Here is a 21,441-nt window from a genome sequence, read left to right as displayed (position 1 = left end):
AGCTATCAGCTCCTATATTCAAAAACACATTCAAGCACGTGGTCTTGTGCATGATAGCTGGATCCACCACCTTCTCTTTCCCAAGCCCTGACCTGAGATCATGCATAACTAATTCAACCAGGGCTGGCCTGGAGCAGGGAGGTGACTCCTGTGGGGATGAGAAATGGACAGGGAATCTTGTTGCCAGAAAGCATTAATTTTTGTTTCTGCAACTCTGGCCAGATCCTATTGAAGTCATTCTAATAAGGAAGTGTTAGGGAAACAGAGGAGGGTCAGGAGCACATAAGATGCAGAACAGCTGGAGAGAGCATTCTCCTGGTGCAAGGCGTTAGCTAGAGAAGCAGAGCTGTTTACCAATGGGGAGGGAAGAGGGTGGATCACGGAGGCTGAATATAGCGCAGCAAATGTCAGCCTAATCCCAGGACAAACGGGAAGATGAGAAGTGTTTGGGAGAGTGAAGATGCTGGCGGCGGGGGCAGAGCTGAGAGAACAGCAGGAAGAGAGGTACTGACTGTCCCACAGAAATGCTGGGGTCAGTCAGAGATGGGGAGAAGATGAGGACAAAAGGCAGTGGGGAATCTGCATTCCATGAGAGGATGTGGGGCAGGAGACTAGAGGGACAAGCAGAGGTCAGAGAGGGCAAGCAGGAAGAGATGGAGAGATTGCCTGAAACGGACTTATGCATTAGTGATAGCCTGAAGCTGGACAAAGCAGGGCAGTGGATCTGGAGAACTTTCTTGGGAGCAAGGTGGGGCTCCCCAGGGTGAGGGAAGGCAGCCCACGAGAAATACAGCTAGAGACTAAACAAAAGGAGAGGAGGAAGACTTTGGAGCATGACTGCTCCCCCTCTGCCTGTGAACCTCATCCTGCAGAATGATACTGGCCTGATGCCTGGGTGACAGAATAGTCTGACAAGCCTGGCAAGCCTGCTGAGCCCCACGACAGGGGGACAGGGACGGGGGCAGGCGTGCCAGCAGGGCCCTGAGCAGAGGGGCTGGAAAGGCCTGGCAGACCGGTGCTCACTAATGATTAAATCGCATACTTCCATTACACGGGAGACTTGCCACCAGCATTACCCAGCTAATGGAAAATCAGCCTTTTCTGGCTGACTGGGCTTTCTGCTACCCTGTCTTGCTGCAGCGTGCTGGGAAATGCTGTGCTGCCACAGCTAGCATGCAGACCACTGGCTCTGGAGTCCTGGGCTGAGCCCAGCTATCCAACTCATTGGACTGTTTAAACTAGAAGAGTCCTGAGCCTAGAAATGCCTCTCTGGTACGTGTACCCAGTTTTCTTTTACTCTGCATTGCTCCCTTCCTCTCCTGATCCCATCACAGGGGTGCAGGATTTAGATACTCACAGCTGGAACAGACAGTTTAATAACACTATCTTTCTACCATGGCTTCTGTGAGGAGAGTTAGTAAGAAAGGCAGAGATGTGTGAGGATTGCTCAGGGGACCTGATCCCACCCCTCGCTGCTACTGGCACCATGATGACGCAATGCACACATCAGCCTCAGGTCTTGGGTGCGGAGAAGCTGGAAGATGGGAGGGGAAGGGCAGAAGGTATTTTTTGCCTGAGAAGAAGCTGAGGTTGGAATGCCACACAAAACAGTCAAAGCAAAGCAAAACAGCCTTTGCTCCAGGACTTCTGCAGCTGGAGTTTGGCTTTTCCAGACATGCTTTAACTGTGCCGAGGTGAGAGACGTGCCTGATTTAAGACTTCCTCTGCATTGAGGAGGCTCAGTTTTAATTAAAATAACGACTGTCCAAACCTCGAAGGCCCTGAAAATAGCTGGGAAAGGGGCCTACTTGGCTGGTTGCAGTGCTCCACAAGGAGAGCCTCTGCACTGTCTGACCTCAGCACAGAACAAGATGCTCTGGCTGTGAAGGGCAGGCTTCCAAGGCTGGAGGAGACGTGGCGGCACAACTCTCCCCCTGGCACCACATGTCCCCTAGCAGGTTGTCTTGGGCCTCTCCTGTCCCACTCCTCCCCACGCACTGTTTGTGGTGATGTGGCCCACCTGCACATTGCTCTGACCTCCTTGTTTTCCCTCAGGGTTACTTGACAATAATCTTTCATTTTCTCTGAAATATTTTCGGATTTTCCACTCTTGCTCCTTCATTATTACGCTCTGTCTTACAGCAGAGCAAGCAGCCCCATCTGAGATGTGACACTTGCTGTGAGAGGGGCATGCACCCATGTGTACCCTGGAGCACTCACTACCCAGCTAGGTAGGGTAGATGCAGGGGAAGAACAGAAATAGAGGGACGTTTGCCCAAGGCTTGTGCCAGAGCTAGGAAGAGAAGCCAGATCTCCTGCCCAGTAGTCAAGATCTTCAATCTTTTCTGGCATGCTAGTCTCTCCCAACTTTTACACCTATCTTTCTCATCTCTCCCCCACAGGTCGCTACCTCCATTCATCATCGCTTTTTCCTGGTCCTTCCTCAGAAGCCAGAAAAAGCCCTGCTGCCCCTGCAAACCTTCCTGAATGGTGTGGGTGGGCCTGGGGAGAACAACAGGTCACCACACTTTGTGGAGGCACCCGTGATTGTAAGACCACCCTGAAGCCACCCACGATCTGCTGCTTCCTGGAAACCAGCACGGCAGCAGTCGCTTCCCCCAGCACTGATCTGGTACCTTCCAGCTGTAGAGAGCACCAGATGTGCTGCATTAAGCTCTGCACACACAGTGAGCATCCCCACGACAGGACAGAGCTACTATCATCCATCATTCTTAACACTTAATGAAGAAGAAGGTTTAAAGAAGAGTAAATGGACTCATTTGAAGGGAAGTTTTGCTGACATGAAGCAGGCGTAATGGCACCAAAGACAAAGGCGTGGTTAGAGGTTAAGGAGTTGGGGACATTCCTACAAATATGAAGGGCTGCTCTTAGTCCATTTCTGACCCTTGTGAGCAGATGCTCTGATCAGATCTCAGAGTATTTTTAGAGCTGCAGGTGAGTTCCAGCTAATGGTACAATTACAGGCACCTGGGGTGCAGTGCAGAAGGGCTGAAGGCATGCACCCACATGCACATGAACATGCACATGCACACACATATACACACACACACACACACTTGTACAAAATCCCCTCTTAATCATCCTGACATTTCCTTCAGAATGCTTGAGTGATCCTGACTCCAGGTTGTTTATACAAGACACTTGACTCCTTTCCAAGATACACTTTATTTAAAAATGGAAGCAAATGCCTGGGGAGAGGTTCCTCACATACACACTGCTCTCCCCCTGCCAACTCTCAGAGATCAGCAGCTTCCAGGGCAATGTTTTTTGTAAGGAAGAAAATCCCGCCCTGTTGCATGGCATATAGGGGTTTGATCCCTCCATGGTCTAGCGAACACTTCCCTGCCTTTTCACCTCAGGTTCAAAATGGAGAGACTTGCTAGATATTCAGACAATCAAGACCCAGATCTCCCTTAGAGGAGATGTACTCAACAAATGCTTGCCTGGCAGGGTTGGTGGAGCTCAGCGGGGAGGCAGGCTGGCCTGCAGACAGCTTCCAAGCACAAGTAAAGCACTCCCTTGAAGAGGCAGCAAGGCTGAGATCCATCTTACCTGTACTAGGGGCCTAGAGGTCCCCAAGCAAGGCCATGTATGGCCACAGTAGCCTGCACATTCTTGGGGGACATATGAGGCCTTGGTTCAGCCCCCTCTGCCACCTCAGAAGATCCAGACTCACTCTTTCCTCTTCCCTGAAGTCTGTCCTAGCCCATAGGCAATAAAATCAAGACTCTGGGAGTAGAGAGGAGTCTCCCAACCTCCTGTTGAACCCAGTCCACTATCTAAAAGGCAGACAAGAATTCAGAGGCCAGAGACAGAGGGCAAATCTGTCCTTGAGGTGGCTGCTGCCCTGAGCTTTCAGGATCAGGATGAAATTGCTGCTCCTGGGACTGGATCTGTGCCAAGGTGGGCCTAGGGATGGATCCACTTGGCTACAGGCCACCAGTGCCATGATTGACTGCCCTGGCTGCATGTTGTCTGACAGGTAGGCTCTGCTTGACAAGGCAGCATCCTCAGGGTGGCCCTTGGTCCTTGGCATCCACCTGGCATGAGGACGGTCAGATGGGCAGCCCCAGGGCGGATATGCCTCCACGACCTTGAGTCCTTTGTGTTATGATGATTTCTCAGCAGGGCCGTAAGAGCAGCCAATTTTGAACACAGCACCGGTCTCTAGCGTGCAGTTGCACTACCCCACAACACATGCTGGGTCACCTAGGCTGTATTCTCTTATCTCATGTCTCTCCCTTTCTATTACTGCTTATGTAAGATAACACACTGTCAACACAGTCATTGACCTTAATAAACAATTGCTAACTAAAGGCACTCTGCAACTGTACTTTAAAGAGGCCTGTTATGAAAGATGGACTGTTTTGTAAAAGACTTCTTTTGGGGAATGTCCCTTGGCCACCAAAGCAGCCAATAAAATGCTTGGGAAGTCTGGCTAAATGAGAAGAAAAGTGAGGTGCTTGATAAACCCAGCATGCATCTGCTGGAAGCGGGTCAGAGTTGAGGTCATGGCAAGGTAACAGTATGCAAGCTTCTTTCTATTTAGAAGGAATAACTGCCTCCGCGGAACCTCCAGGAGCCAATAGAAGTTCAAAAGTTTCCTCTCGCTGGGAGCATGGCTCTATTCTGTAGGAACCCAGGGTCTATGAAGAGTATTGCTACATGCAGCTACAGGAATTGACATGACCACTGCCCATTCCTATCTACTCCCTGGAGAAGTAAGTGCCTAGTTTGTCACTCTCCTACCACAGCTTCGTGCTATGGATACAGCAGTCATGTCTGAAGTCCTCTCTCACACCATATTTCAGTGCCTTCACCTTGGAAACCCTGCCCCGAGAAAGAGAATGTGGAAATCCTGTGGTGAAGCTCATTCTTTTGAAAAAGAGCATTAGCAACACATTCTCACCCCACAGATTTTGGGGTCTAAACCCACAAAAGGTGCTGGGGAAACATGGCTGTGGAGAAGAAATGAGCTGGCCATGTCCCATAGCACAACATGAATGAAGCCTGTGCTCTCCTCTTCACTCAAGCACTCATTTAAAAAATGCAGGGACATAACCACAGCCCAGAGACGACCAGGACAAGAAAACAAGCAATCAGAGGAACACAGTGGAAAAAAATGGTAAAGAAGCACGTGGGGAAATGAGTGTGAAAGAAAAGGCTTTTTTTACCAGAAGGTTGAATTAACTAGGGAGAAAGAAGGTGATAGTGGGACTTTCAAAGTATATTTGCTTGAGTTACTTTTTGCTGCTTTTAAAATATCTAGGACTGAAGTCCCAAACCCATGGAAACTAATGAGCTCCACAGGAGACTGTGGACTCCCCATAGTCCTACAGAATAACCAGTCCTATGGGCTCCAGCCTGTGTTATCCCCTCTACCCTACTCTGTTTTTTATGTGCACACATCAGTGCTAACATAAGTGTCAGAGAACTTTTCCGTGGTAGCCCTGCTAACTATGCAGATGGAAAGAGCCAGGGCTTAATTCATTTGATTGACACAAGAGCTGTCTGGGGTGCAGTAAAAAGAAGTGAAGATACTTACAGAGCCTATCAAACTGTTCTCAGCTAATTGATGACACTGAGTTATGATGTGGCCAAGAACAATTGTTACAAGAAGATGCACAATGAATCTGGCAGGAGTAAATATTTGGAAAGGACTAGAAGTAAGGACACTCTGTTAGGTCTTTCTGTCCATACAGTGCTATTAGAGTTGTATTTTGGGCTCCACAGTGCCAAACCAAAACCTTTTGAATTCAGTGGAAAGTCTCCTCAATGACTTTGGCCCAGACCCCACATATATACTGGACAGGTCAGACCAAAAGGCTGCAGCTGAGCTTTGGGGAAGTCAGATCATAAATTTATCCCCATTTAATAGAGATTCCCTCCCTTCTCTCATCTGAAGTGCCCCTAGTCTGTATCTGGGTTAGAAGGGTTCCAAGAATCCTGGCCCAAAGCAGGACACCCCTGACCTGCACATCTCAGAAGGCTTCTTCCAGTTTCAGTCCTTGTCTCACACTGAGCGAGGGGCCTTGAGTTAGATTCAGACAACTCCCTGCGCGGGGAGGTGCGGTGAGGCAGGGGTGTAATTTCATTGAGGAGAACATAGGTGTGGACTCAGCAAGGTCTCAGGAAGGCCAGCTGCCCTAGATTTGCTCTTTGGAGGGAATCTCAGAGCACTGCCAGTCTCCAGGAGGTAATGCAGTGAAAAGCAGTCCCTTTTCTAATGCCACTAGGAATTTGCTTCTCTGTGCTGAAGTTATGTAAAGACCAAGTCAGCAGTGGCCCCAGTGCAGGTAGTTTCCTAGGGCGCCACATCCTTCACTACCTAAGTCACCACTATGCAACAGCCTCAAGTCAGCACACGCAGACTGGCATGTTTGCATTTAAGCAGAGCACGCAGTACTCAGTCCCGCATCTGAAGTGATGGGAGCGCTCACTGGAAACAGGCCTGCCTCCTGATTGCCCCGCTGCGCTTTGCGAGGCCATGCGTCCAGTCCCGCAGGGGTCAAGTGCTGCTCAGGTCCAGCTTTTTCCAGAGATACTATGTTGGTCCTTGCAAAACAATGATGCCTCCCCTGCTTCTGCCCACCCTCAGCACATCTGCATTTAGCTTTCTCCAGTCACAGACCCTGACATCACAACTGAATCATTTTAAGAACTTTATTATCTACCTGTTTTTTTTGCCTGGTTTGTTTGTAATTAGCCAATGGATTCAGAAGTTACTTGGGAACGAGTAGGGACCACACTGGCATTCAAACCCCACAACCACATGAGTTCTGAGGATAAGCTTAATCCTCTAAAGAGTCCTCTATAAATTCAGAACACTAGGATTTTATATTCCAAAATTTCCAAGGAAAAGAGAACATCCCCAAAAGGATAAATACTCAGGAAGAAGATTGGCTGTTTCTTTTAGAGCTTGTGTGTAATCAACGCCCACTATACTAAATGACTCCCTTGCAGTAGAATGGCTGAGGTCACACAGTCTCAAAGAAATACATCAGATGGAAATGAAAAGTAAATTAATTTGTGTGGAGAAATCTGTCCTGCCTTGGCATCTCTTTCCTACATGCAGCTGCCTGGTTTTCTATATCAAAAAGCACCATGAAAGATAAAAAAAAATACAGTGTTTCCACAGAGGGAACCAAATAACCTGCCACACACAATGTCCCTTAGCACAGCACCTTGGAGCCAGGTAGTCCAGTGACAGAAGCCGAGTCCTAAACTTTATTTATATTGCAAAAAAATAAGCAAACAGATAAAAAGGTTAGGGATTGCTAAAGCATTCTGCTGTCTAAATTATGAGTTGCAATAATGACTGTCTCCTGCCAGATAATCTACACTTTACAACCACCCATTGCCAAGTGCAAAGACAATGTTTTTCTTTCCTCAGCCAATGCACACACGTATCCCAATGCCCTTGCAAGGTCGATGTAAGTTTTGCTTTGCTCGGTTGCCCTAAAGGGAGCGCTCCAAGGCACAAACGAGAAATGTGTCCCTGCCTCAGGTGCAAATTTCACAAAGAAAGGCAGCATTTGGCTGTGGGGGATTACTGAGACCAGACCTTCAGTGTGTGAGAAGCAAGGGCTGTCTCTGCTACTTCCCACAGTTCTTGCTGTGAAAAATACTTATGCTTACAAAATATGATGTATATCCTTAAGCAGCCTCCTCTTCTCCTGGCAACCAGACCGAGTGAGCAGATAGGTTGTGTTATTGGGTCTTTGCTCTTTCAGGGTTTTCCTAAGGTTTCTCCCCTTTGTAGTGTGTCAGGACTAGATTATGATTTCCTTGAAGGTAGCTTCAGATTCCCTTCGTCTTTCTTGACCCACAGATGAATGTAAACACTCCTCTCACACACCCACAGCCCTGGCCATACCTTGTGCTCCCTATCAGCAACACTCCTCTCCCATTTTGCTTGTGATAATCTTATCTACGCTGACCACTCCTTGGTTGTGTTTGGGCACTGAACCACCTCGCCCCTCATAAAATTAACTTGTTTCATTTCTCCTAGACCTTGATCCCACTAAACTTTCCAGCCTGTTTTACTCTCTGGATCTTCCCCATCTTCTTCCTTATCCTGCTGTAGATGTTACTGATGAAGGCCAGGCAGTTCTCCCCTTTTATAATCAAAACCAGATCTAAATGCCCCTTGCTGTATTCACACCAGTTTCAGAGCCATCAAAACCCACCTGCGCTTTCTAATGCCCACACTGTTACACCATGAATGCTGGAAGACTCCAGGCCAATGGGTATTTCTTCCAGTGCCGACCCACTTGTCCCTCGTTCTAAGAGCCCTACCTGCTTTGTTGCTACAGCTCCTCACGCAGCTCGCCATCACACCACATCCAACTCGCTTTCCCAGGCAGGTGCTGGATGTATCCTTTGCTCTTATTTAAGCTGATGGCCCTAATCCACAGTGACTGCCTCCTCGTAATGCTTCCCTCTCCAAATTGCCTCTCCTATTCTTGCTAACGTTTCAACAGCTAAATAAAGGCAGTACAAGTGCAGGTCATGATCTTTTTCAATGGGATATGAGACTCCAGGCTTCTGAAATACTCTCCTCTCAGCAAATTTCTTTAGTCCTTTTAAAGTAAAGGACAAAACTTGCCTTGATGCTGTTGGGACCTTAGACTCCAAGGCAAAGTTCCTATTTCTCCCACAGAAGACATCCTGCTGCACACTCTCTTCCCAGATAGGAGAGAGCAAGCTCACAGAAGATGCACAACTGGCTGCAGTCCAGGTACTGCAAATCTCGGCTTGCAATATCTGGTTCTAAGGGCCTGCAGAGCATGGAGGGAGGTGGGCGACCCTCCCTGGAGTTCAGTGCCCAGCTCTCTGCCTTCATTTGAAACCCCAGCCAAGGCACTATGCTGCCCAGGGACAAGCAGGCATCCCTCCATAGAGGCAGCAATGCAAAGGAGAAGAGGGGGCCTCTGGTTTCCAGCAGTGGTGTTGCTTTTGGGGCAAGAAAGTGCTGAGCATGAACAAGGATGGTGGGATGTGACACAAACTGTGCAGCGTCATGCAGGACCTGTCATTTGCAGGTGGGCTTCAACAGGAAGTTCTTATTTGAGAGGTCCAGCCATTCTTGCAGAACGAACGCTACAAGGCTGTGTGGAAGAGACCGAGAGGAGCTGCTGTCTGGACTGTGCAAGTCCTTCCACTTGAAATCCACTCAGGCCAGCAAGCAAAGGGCAGCCCTGCTTCCACCCTCCTCTCCCAGCCAGTGCTCCCCTCCATGCTGTAACAACACCTGAAGACTTCAGATGTTTTAAACCCTTATCACACATCTGAGAGCCTACAGTCTCCTCCTGATCTTCCTGTCCCCTCTCCTCTGCACTCCCATATTGCTTCCCTACTTGCCCCTTGTCTAGCAGTTTTAGGCTGAGGCTGCCCTGCCAGATGTATGGTTAATGACCTATGTTTTCGCAGTGTGCCTTAAACCAAAGATCTGAAGCTTCTCTTGCAAATAGTTTGCCCTCTATGATACCATCCTTCCATCTTCATTACCTTTTCTAGCTTGAACATCCTCACTCCTGTGGATTCACAATCATTTTGGTGCAGATCTGGAGGATGAATGTGCCTTTTCCTTGCACATCTCATATACATCCAGATATGCTTGTGTCTGTGTCCTTTACATCTATCTCACGGTGCCCTCACCCAGGAGCCCAGCTGTTTTGTTTTGATCTCTTCCTCAGTCCCTTCAGCTACCTGTGTCTGGCTTTGCTGGTTCTCCAGGAGACGCCACATGCACAACAGTGCTGAATCCCTCTGTGCAGGTCAGAAAAGTGTCACTTCAGCAGTCCCCTGTTGAGGGGACTTGCTGTCTTGAGCTTCTTTATAGCATCCAATTTAAATCTGCCTCCAGGCTTTTGAATCTCTCCCTGGACTTACTCCAGCTGACATACCTGACATTTTTTCCCTCTCTCTTATTCTCCAGCCTCCTTTTACACATCAGGTGGTCTCACTGGCCTGGAGTAACAGGGTAAAAGTCTCTTCCCATCTGTTTTCCCAACCATTTCACTCTGCTCCCCTGCATTCTTGAGCTAGCTGGCTTCCAGATGAAGACAGTCCAGCTAAGCTAAGTAATATGATATTTACAAAGCTGTCTTCCTTGTCATGTTTCTGGGGATACAGAACAAGCCATTACCTATCAATTAAAATAGCACAAAACCATGAAAGAGATAATAAATGCAAAAAAGCCAAAACATTTGACATGGGGCTTAGGCATTGGAAATAGAGAATGCCATTGAAATAATCTTTTTTTCAGTGGTTATGGAGTTATCAAGATGCTGCAGGCTTCTCATGTGGGACAGTGCTCAGCAGCAACTTTCCAGACCTCTGTTCATGGCTGATTGCCTTACTGCACTCTGCTTCCTCTCTCCAAGGTGATTAGGGACACGTGGGCAACTCCTAGAATGGTTCAGGCAGCCCCAGCATATCTGAGGGTGCACTCAAAAACTGAGCACAACAACCAGGTTTATTCAAGCTCTGAGATACGATGCAGACAGGAAACATGCCATAGGCTGAGCCAGGTGGAGCTGATCTCCTGACTCCCTCAAATAACAGTTAGATATCATTTTAGTGCTATTCAGTTTAACTGCAATATGGTAGCTGGAGTCATTAATATCCACCTATGACATGGAGTAATTTCTACATCAGCAACAAGGAACTGTCATCAACCACGTTACCGCAGAGTACAGAGATCAGCTGTAAATGTCTGTCTGTGTCAGAGCACTAGTATGAGCCAGCGGTAATCTGGCAGCAGTTACATCTAAAGCATCATTTCCTCCTAGAGCACTTGTTTCTACACTGGTCCTTCCACATCTCCAGCTGTACTTCCAGACCCAGCCATCACAAGGGTTACCAGCCCTATCCTGCTCTTCAAATACTTGCAGATAGGCCATAATGTGGATCATAATGTGGGGGGAGCAGTAGGTGAGACCTGGCCAGCACATCGCCTGGCACAATCACGCTTCTCACCCCCAAATACCAGCTCTAACTGGGCCAGTGCCAAACAGCACCAAAGTCCTTCACACCTCAGGGAAATGGGAAATGGTGAAGGTCCCCTTCACAGGAGATGGCACAGGGAACACGGAGGAACAAGGCAGTCTACAGGGAAAATCAGTTGTTATTTTTGGACTCTGCCCTGCAAAAGGCACTTTGACAATGATGCTGGCATATGAGCACTGCCTCGTAGAATAAATCTGAGCTTCATTATTAGGACTTGGAGCATGCTGCAAATTCAGGATTTTGTTGTGTTGGAAATAATTCCCCAATCAGGAACAGCCATTGCTTATGCAGAGGACACTTTGTCTAATTAATTCAAGCTCATATATAGTAACGGTCTCTGTGTTGGCAGATGCTAGCAGTTTCCCACACAATTAGGTGCTGGATGGAAACTTTTATTTGGAGCACCAAGGACTTCTCATACAAATAAGAGGTGTAATGCCGTATGAATTGAGTTTACTGTGCACCTTGTCCTTTGGGTTAGTGATGGCCTATTCATAACAGAACAACTTTCCAACGTGTCCATTTTCTGCCACTTCTTTGGGCTGAGAGTATTAACAGCTGCCAACAGGCTGCCACTTTTCTACCTCAAAACAGCTTTTTTTTTAATATAGATATATTTTTAACACAAACTCTGCAGCACAGAAAGAGTAAACAGGTCATGAAGGGGCAGAGGGGTATGTCATCTCCTGTCACTTTAGCATTGTTTAGCATTGCTCTTTGTTTAGTACACATTGACTTTTAAAAGCAAGAGCCTCTCTCTACTGGATGGATGGCCTGATTCTCCAGCATCCCAGATGATATGGATCATCAGTCTGATACTGATAAGAGCATATTTCAATAGACCCTGACACAGTTCCTTAATGTGTTTGTGCAGTGCCAGCACTGGAGTGGGCTAAACCGAGGGCTGTTCCCAGTGGTACTGATAGTCCGCCCTGGTCAATCCTTCCACCTGCTCTGCCTGGGTAAATGTGCTCAGGCAGGTTGAGAAGAGGCAGCTGGTGGCTCCTTGTCCCTCTGGAGCATGTGGCACTTGGCCATCATTGCATCGGTGACGCCAGGCAAAGCCATTGCCAGAGGTCAGCTCAGGACATGGGTCCTCAATACATAGAGGAGCCAGTTTTTGTCCCTATCCTATCTACAGGTGCAAAATCTGCTGCCCTCCCTTACTTTTGTCCTCTCCCACCAGCTGGGCCAATTTGACTATGGTCACACACGAACCTGCAGAAATGAAAACAAAAGTGCTCCTTTTAACTTGCTCATTTTCCACACCTGACAGCACACAGCCACAGAACAGCTGTATTCACACCACCTGGGGCAGGAGAAAAGAGGAAGAGGAGGTGGGAATCTCCTACATCCTACTCCCTGCTCATGGGGTCACAGTCTGGAAGTATCCCTGAGCACTGTCGTAACATCCTTTAGCAGGATAATGGGTGCTGAGGCATCTCTCACCTAAAACACCTCTTAGGAGCCTCCTGAACAATGTCAGTTCTGTGTGCCTAGTTCCCCATGACCACTTTGAGTTGTCAAGAGCTGCTCAGTTGATGCATGAGATATGCAAATATAAACACAAGTGCAGGAGAAGAGACAGCAAACTCACACCTTCCCTGCCAGACTCTGCTGCTTTGGCCCCAGCTCTTCTGACTTCCCTGGAACTCGGTGCTCTGTTTCATCTGAGGAGATGAAAACAGCCTGTTGCCTACTATCGATTCCACTTGTGGAGCTCCAGAGTCTTTTCTCATTTTGAAAATAAGGCCAAAGATCTCTAGCTGTCACTAGACGCTGGGAGATTTAAGCTAGAACTTATGGGCTCAGCATGACCTGACCATGCAGGCAGAAGACAGCTGGCCAGGCACCTTAAAGCATCAGCAGGAGCTCCTGCATCTTCTTTGTGTTGTCTGCAGTGTGAGAAGGCAGAGGCAGCTGGCAGGTGATGCCCAGGCCTCCCCGAGACTGAGCTCAGTCCTCACCTCAGGTGGCCAGTGGCTTTTGGGAGCCTGGATGCAAAGTGGCACTCCTGTGTCATCCATCATCAGGCAGATGCCACGGAAAACTAGGAGGTCCTGGACACAGCCACTGACCAAATGGTGCTCACATCCTTAGGCCTGTGTGATGCTGAATGTATAGCCTGAATACTATGGCAATGTGGATGACTAGAGAAGGCTGAAAAGGGTTAACATCCATTTCTACTTTAAAGTTTTACAGCCTTAAAAAGGCATTGAGGTCAATAATGTTCTTACAATCCCAGGATATTTTTGCATGCTGCTCTCTAAGTGCACAGCTAAAAGGAGCTGTATGTATTTCCAGGAAAGAATATTTACTGTGAAGAAGATTCTGTTTTCAGGTAACCTTACTCACCTTGATCCATGGTCACTCCAGAAGCAGGCCATCATTGTGCTATCATTTGACCCTCCACTGGAGGCAGGAGTGAGGTCTTAGAGCCCATCCACCCCACAAAAAATTTGTCAGAGTAGCCCAGAGGCAGCTCTTGATTACCCAAGGTGCCAAGATCTCAAGCTTTTCCTCCTAGAATTTGCAGCCAGAAGAGTCATCACATCACTTGCTAGGACAACTCAACCCAGGCAATGGGGAACTGCAGCGGCATAGGATTTGAAGGGCCCATCTGAGCCATCAGCACCAGCTATGAAATCAGTCCTGGGAGCCCCCAGATTATCACTCGCTGGCCCCAGTGAACCCGAAGCACTGCTGCTCACTACACCTCACTGCACACTGCCTGAGGAGCCCTCAGCTCACAGCTTGACTGGTCAGAGCAGCACCAAGACAGCCCCATGCAGATGAAAGAGCAGAGCTACCACCCTCCCCAAGCTGCTTGGGGCTGGAACCCAGGTGACAGAGCAGAACTGGCCCCCACAATTCGGTGAAACTTTTGCTCCCTGGAGACCAACAAATAACCACCACAGCCTGAGGAGGTGGGAGGGGAGCGCTCTCCTTCATGCAGTGCAAGGAAAGAATGATTGCAAATAAAATCTGCCTTTCAGGAAAGAAAATCCATCCCAGACCGTGACACCACGTTCACAGCAGCAAGCTTATAACCTGTGATTCGTTAGCACTTTCTCAGTTTACGATGAAAATGCTGACGAATCTTTCCTTGCAGTGCTGCTGTCAGTCCACAAACACATGCTAGTATTATGTAACACTAGTGGGAAATCACACCCAGGCCCATGGCACGACCTGCAGTGCCAGCTCAAGGGAAGGCAGGTGGGACCTCCTGGCTGCTCCCCTGCCTGCCCCCCATGTGGGCTGCCACCCAGGACACATGTGGCATCTCATGGGGCAGCAACCACAGGATCCCGCTCCACTCATGGCCCACTCTTGCCCTTAACCCCTCCGAGGGACCTATCAGTGTGATGGCCTCTCTTGGGCACCCTGACCAGCTCTGCACCCCCAGTAGCACCCAGGACACTGGCTTCCCTTAGCACTGAGCGCACAGACAGGTGCTGCAGGGAGCTCTTGCTCCCCAAAAGCCCTAGTTTAGGTGTCAGCTTGAGGAGATGCTGCCAAGTTAAGCACAAAAAACTCTCCAGGAAAATTCTGATGAGCTGAATGAACACAGCCAGGCTTTCAGGGGATGAAAACCAGCACATGCAGCAATATTTATGCCTGTCCAGAAATAGGCCAAACAGTGCTTTAAGGAAAAAGAGCGGTGCATGTGGGAGGGTTTAAAGCCTGATAGTTAGCATGATTTAAAATGCTAGAGGTGGACAGGATGGCTTGTATTTTATCATGCAGGCAGTGAGCTCAGAGTCCAACTGAAGCTCAGGCTAGGGACTAGCCTTAAAATGCCAGCTCTGGCCTTCTTAAGCAGGCACAGGTGAATAATTTGGCAGTGACTGTAAGAAATCGAATTTTCACTGGCTGAGAAACTTCTCAGACTTTGTCACTGTCAGTCTCAAAAATACTCTTCTCCTTGCTGAGATTTTTTTAAAGCCAATCAATATTATTTTAAGACAGTGTTTTCTTTTCACACCAGGATGTGGTTAATCATTCCCTAAGCAACAGCACACTATGTACTGGACACCTTGGGCAAGCTCCACAACTAGTGTAGAGCTGCATAGCCGCTTGAGTTGAGGAGCTGGTTGTATGTGCTTGTACCTCTTCCAAGAGGCATAACACACACGTGCGCGCATACACACACTGAGCGCAGTGAGTATGCTCCACCATGGATAGTACCATGCCAAAATCAGCTGAGCCCCAGTGTCTTGTCAAGCTCTTGTGTGAATCAGCTGGACAGACCTCAGTTGCATGATTCAGGTCTCTGTGCTGCCTGAGGATTTGAGTTTCAAATTCTGCATCTTAGCAAACACCCTTAGTTTTGCTGGTGGTTCTTAATGGGGATGTGTAGACCCAAGTGCTGGGGTAAGGGTCTTTCACTGTGCAAATGTGCTCCTCCCTCCCAAGCCAGGAAAGCAGTACATCTCCACGGAGGTGCTGCTCCTTACCTTAATATTGCAGAAGATGTTTTGATAACAGGGGCCAGAGCTTTTGGGGCCACTGCCATTGACTGCAGACTTGCTGGCTTCGGGCTGAACTCCCATCATGTGAAGGTAGGAGGCAGGACACAGGTTGTTAGCTTTGCAGTGGATCCGAAGCGCCCTGAGGATCTGGGTTGCTTGCAGGCTTCTGAGAAAGCAAGCGCTCTCTAAAGCCTCTCTTTCCTTTCCCTCCGCCGGGATCTTGTACAGTCAGAACTGAAAACTGTCCAAGTCTGTGAGTGAGGGAGCATGAGCACAAAGTTTTTATAAGTCTGGTCTCTGGAGCGATGATGAAACTGTGTTTCTCCTCCCTCTTTTCCTTTGTATGTAGAGGGAACTTTAAAGCCGCAGGAAACGTAAGTGAGCTTGCACCAAGCCTCCAAGCAGGTGTGAGTAAGGATCCATCAAACCTCTTCCATTCCTGGGACATTTTGTCATTTTCTGCCTTCCCTGCCGCCTCCCAGCCCTGCGGAGCACGGCAGCAGTTGCACCCGCCGTGAGAGCGCCTGCCCGCCCGCCCGAGAGAGAGAGATTTATAGCCCCCTCCGTGCTGCTCGCCCTCCGCGGCAGCTCCCGTCCTCAGGAAGACTTTATCCAAGCCCGAGACTCCAGGAAGCCTGCGCAGGACGTTGCTGCTGCCAGACGATTTAACACCGCCAGCGCTGACTTCGCACAGGGACAAAGCGGCAGAACAAAGTCTTCTTGCAGAGAAAGCAATCCGGTTTTTAATTCAGGTCTCCTGAAGGGGAGAGATGAATGGGAGGCATGTTTAAGCAAACTTAGAGACTGAGAGGGAGGGAAATCAGATAGCAAGAGGACGAAATTGTTCCCTCAGGCAACTTCTGCTTTTTGCTTCTTTCCTCTCATGGAAAAACTACATTTGTGAGAAGCTCCCAGACACTGTTTTTACTGAGATCTCACTGCAGTTTTGTTTATGCAAAGAACTAATTTATTTTGCAGGCTCCTCACAGGGAGAAAAAAATGACAGAGGGAGAGGGCAGGTTATTCTCAGCTGAGGGGGAGCTGGCTTAAAATATTTTGTCAAAATTATTGACTTTCCACTGCGCAAAGCAGGGGAAAGCACAAACGGCTGATGGGAGGACCTGTAGGAAACAGTCGAGTCCACCCTGGGGTGTCCTGAGCCTGCAGGAACCAAACGTCGTACTCCTGAATTGTGTCCTTGCAGGGGTCAGGCCACATTGGGGATGCTGGCAAGTCCATAAATGTGCCACAGGAATAATGGGAGATGCAGGCAGGGAGCAGGGGACACACAAAATTCCTCAAGCCCAGTTTCAGCGGTGTATGTGCTGCAAAATTGCTTTCTCTGTACAGTCAGTTGGTGCTGGAGCTGCAGCAGCACAAGTCTGAACGGAGACAGAAGGGAGGCTGCCCTGGGCAAGAAAGCCGCCAGTGCATGTGTGTGTGCAGGAACGGGCAAGGAAGGGGCCACAGAGGGAACCTGCCTGCTCCAGCCCCTTTCCACAAACCCGTGGAGTCCTAGAGAAATCAGAGAGGTGGCTGAGCCTGGAAGCGTCCCACCACTTTTCCTGCACGGGCGTGAGCATTGCCCTGGCCGGTCCTGTCGGTGGGATGGGGGGCTGCGGCCGCCCCAGGCAGTGGAGGGCAGCTGTGCCTGCGAGCAGACCCCCGCGGCGGGCACTCGCTCTGCCATCTCCCCCCACCAGCACCCCAGTCCTGCCCAAGCACCTGCCAGGGCCTCTGGCCACGAGAGGGTGTGCCGTGCCTGCGGGAGAGGCCCGCGCGCTGGGGACCGAGCCTCACGCCGGGGCCAGCGCAGATGCTTGCTTCCCCTCCGGCCACGGTCAACCCTTTTGCCTCCCCTCTTTGCCTCCCCTCTTGATAAGCGTGCCCCCAGGTTAGGTTCTTTGGACTTTGGCACTCATTTGAACAGCCGCAGAGCTTGAAAATGGTGCAGAAACTAATTTTGCTAAGATAAAAAGAGCTGCTTTGCGATGTCAGCTTCCTGATTTCATAATCATGTCCCACAAGCATTATTTGGAGGGGACAGGCAAATTCTAGCAGCCTGTGGGTGGCAAAAAATGTATTCATCTTCCCCATCCCTCTCTTTTTCCACCCTCACCATTCCCATTCCCAAATTTGCTCTATCTGGGATCAGGACACAATATGAAGAGATATATTTCCTCTGTACGAGGGGAGATGGGGGTGACTCATTGGTTAGTCAAGCTGAATACCCTTTCACCCACTACTCAATCACAAAAGACATCAAAGTTTCAGTTTTGCTAATGGGAAATTAGCTCACTCCAAAAAAGTAAATGCCTCCTCTGATTGCCTCCCTTCCTCCATGTGAACCCGATATGCTGCTGATCTCATTTCTCAAGGAACATCTCATCTGTTCTCTAACGGCTCTGTCACTTCAGTTTATTCTGAAGCAATGCGTGACGTTCGCTTTGTTATAACAACCACCTCCACGCAGCAGCTGTTTCGGCCACTAACTTCAGCCCTTGCTCACACATTTGTCTCCACTCAGATGAGCCGCCCTGGCTGAAATGCTCCCGTGAAGAAGCACGGCACCTGACAAACCGCTACGTAGCCTGACCGTGGGCAGGATGGGCAGCAAGCAGAAACCTCTCTGCCTCAGCTCTGCCGTCATGCTCTTGCTCCCCCTCTTCTTTGAAAGATTGTAGTGAGCCAAAGGGACTCACGGTTCTGGTGAACACCCCCGTGTCTGGAAGTCACTGCCCAGCAGGGACCTGGCCCTCAGTGGGACCCAACTGCATGCCAGCGCTGGCTAGGGAAGGGAAAGAGGCTGCTCAGTGGCTGAGGCAGCCTCTGATGCTCTCAGATCCAAAGGACAGTGGTGATTTAGGGACCTATGCACATGAAGGCTGTAGAACAGCTTCTCCTTTGCAAAAGCAACTGCTCATTGACACTTGCTGTCCCCCGCCCCCCACCCCACCACCAACTCTCCACCATGCACCACCAGCCAGTTTCCTTCCCTGGGGAAAAGGCAAGTCTCGAAATGATTCTGGGCCTTTCCTGGTGCCTGGCATTCATCCTGTCAAGCCCAGGAGCCTCTCTGCACACCAGCCACCCCGTGCAGGGCTAGGCTCAGCAGCACAACCCACAGCAGCCTTTCAGCTACTCCATCGGTCCACATGCAGCACCTCCTGGCCCGTTCCTGCACTGGCTGCCAGAGCTGCCAAGACCCAGCGATACCTCCCAAGCTCAGCAATACCTCCTGGCCTTCTGGTGCTTGGCAGAGTGCCGGCCTTCTGCGGGGGTGAGAACAGCAAGGGGGGGCAAAACCATTCCCGAGGGAGGTAAGCAGCCTGGTGGGTCCAGCACTAACCTGCCCAGCCTGGCTATCTTCCGCCCCAAAAGTGGTAGTGACGGTGCTCAGCCATTGCCTTTTGGTTATGTGTTGCACCCATTTAACAACACTACACCCGCAGGAGAGAATGCTCTGTGCATGGCTCTGTCAGACCCCAACCCTCCCCCTGCCCCCCCGCCTCAGCAGACATCAACAGTGCTCTTGGGGAGGCTGTGCAATGCCCCTCAAGCTGGCTCTGCAGGATGCCCCAGACCCCTCTGCAGCCAAGTGGGGCTCCCAGGCAGTACTGTGCTCCCCAGGTCTGGCTGCCTCCCAGGAAACCCTGGCCTGATCCCTCCCGTACACTGAGAGATGCCCCAATGGGACTGATGTGCTGGAGGGCAGGAGGAAACCATGTTGGCAACCCACTCTGGCAATATGTTTCTCAGCCTGCAGCTCTTGCAGTAAGTAATGTAAGAAAATACCTGTTTCACACCCTGCCATGAACTATTTACAGCCATTGGAGACCTTGCTGGGTGGATATGCACTGTACTTATCCGCTCTGCACAGTATCGCTGTTTATTTTCAAATGAATAAGCTTGCAATGTTCCAATGAATGCTTTTCCCAAGCAGAGAGCATTGCCCCAGTCTTGACAGCTTATTGGGTTGCAGTAAATAATATAATACAAGCTGACGAATCTAAATTTGAAAGTCTGATTGCCGTGGTTTCAATTATTAAAGGCACGCACAGTTTAAGGACACTTCCAGTACTTTGTGTATTGTAGCAGCTCCGTGAGGTTCACCATTAAGAGACCAGGTGCTTTTTCTGGCAAGAGCTAACACAGGGCTGTCCTGAGCAGACTTTATGGGGTGATTTTGTCCCACATGTAGCCAAGAGTAATTTGTTGGATCGGGGTTTCCAATCCAAAGGGATACTTTTGTCTCACCTACTTAAAAAATGCATTATGCATAAATTCTCAAGTTGCCTTTTGCACTTTGCTTACAAAGAGCTAGCACAAGTGCTGGGACCTGGCCCAGGGCATTTTGCAGGGTCAGGGGCATGGAAGGCACATGGCATCCTGCACGGCTCAGTGTGCAATTCTTTGCTAAATGTTTCACTCACCTGGTTTTCTAGTGTGCCCTATTCTTTCTCAGAGGTGTTCTTTACTGAAGATGCAGTGCTGCCTTGGGTGCACTCTGATCTGATCTAGCATGTTATATGTATATTTTCACACAGAGGGCTAGTCTGAGGGCTTGGCAACGGTTCAGGAGATGAGACCTGGGCTACTTATACTTGAGGCATGGCTGCCTTTTTTTTTAGAGACATCTGCGTGAAGGAAAAGTCCATTAGACCATCTCATGGCCAGCTTCTGCAGAGATGTGCTGCAGTAGTTCACATCATTGCTTCCTGTTTGGGGGTCTTCTGAGTGACTGTCAGACAGTGGTGGGAGGTCATCTTCATGGAAAGAAGAAGGGCTTGCCTTGGTCTGAGAGCCTCTGTGATGCTCTGCTAAGCCTCCTGAGAAATCAGAGGCTGAATGCTAACTGGGGGCAAAGACAAGGTGCTAGTCCCGGAGACTCTCGATCTCTGCCCGTACTCTGATGCCACTGCTCCCTGCTCCCTAAGAGTGGAAAGGGGCCAGCAGGTCCTTCCCTAAACTGCTGCCTGCTGGAGGCTGAGCTGGCTTCCTGGGGTAGCGATCACCCTTTTTGCTCTGTCCCTTTGCCTGCTGGCCAGTATCAGATAGGGCAGCAGGCTGACAGACCTGTGCAGCAGGTCTTGCAGTCTTATGGTTGCAGCTCAGGGAAGAGGAGTTTCCTTTCATACCCCCATAACATCACTTCTGCAAAGGCTAAAGCTTAATCAACTGTGGAGTGCATGCTTTGCAAGGACTAACCAGTAGCCCTGGAGTAAGCTCTCAGCACATCTTTGTGTAACGAGCAAACACCCTGTTTCTGGAGCTGACTCACTGAGCTGACTGCGTGTGCCAGTGATCTGTCTCTGCCTCAGCCTGGTGCTGCACCTCTGTCCCCTCGTTGTCCTCACCTAACACCTATGTGATGTGACCTCTCTGGTATCCCTCAGCCTGCATGGGATACTGAATCTTTCCCTAGTCTAGATGAGACTGTCAGAGAGGAGCACTCACATCCCTCAGTTCTCACTCTACTAGAAGAGAAATTCCAACTCTTGGGCACAAATTTAGCTCCTTTCTTACAGTGAAATTACTTTTAAATTACAGACCTTAGACAACAAATTGTGAAACAGAAGTAACCAAATGAGATGCATTCAAGGAAATATGGCTCTTGCCTAATTTTGAGGATTCTCCTCTGCCATTTTAATTCTTCCTGCGTTATAGCCCTGGCAAGGAATGGTATCGCCTGCAGATTGAGTGCACAAGAGGAAAGTGATTTACAGTGCTGAGAAGGAGAGGGGAGCTTGGTTTCAAATTCTTTTCATTATGCTTTTTTAGGCGATACAGTTGAAGTTAAGTGCCTGGCAGGAAAATCAAACATTGATGGGGTTTGGTTCATTTTACATGGCTCCTGGGGCTGCATTTCTTTCTAAGGCTTTGAAAAGAGTTCCTCCTACACCAGTCACACTTCACCATGCCAGACGATAGCATA

General features: G+C 49.3%; 1 protein-coding gene across 2 annotated transcripts in view; it reads right to left on the bottom strand.

The window, feature by feature from the left end:
• The window catches only part of SLCO2A1 (solute carrier organic anion transporter family member 2A1), a 74,809-nt gene that overhangs the window by 28,798 nt on the left and 24,570 nt on the right, over window positions 1-21,441 (bottom strand). For both annotated transcript variants that reach the window (XM_026110657.2, XM_026110656.2), the window contains exon 2: window positions 15,492-16,263. In XM_026110657.2, the coding sequence (XP_025966442.2) occupies window positions 15,492-15,590 (99 nt within the window). In that variant the 5' untranslated portion in view covers window positions 15,591-16,263. The remainder of the gene's footprint in view (window positions 1-15,491; window positions 16,264-21,441) is intronic.

Source organism: Dromaius novaehollandiae, chromosome 9 (genome assembly GCF_036370855.1).
Source record: "Dromaius novaehollandiae isolate bDroNov1 chromosome 9, bDroNov1.hap1, whole genome shotgun sequence".
Lineage (NCBI taxonomy): Eukaryota > Metazoa > Chordata > Aves > Casuariiformes > Dromaiidae > Dromaius > Dromaius novaehollandiae.
This window is presented reverse-complemented; position numbering and strand designations above follow the sequence as displayed.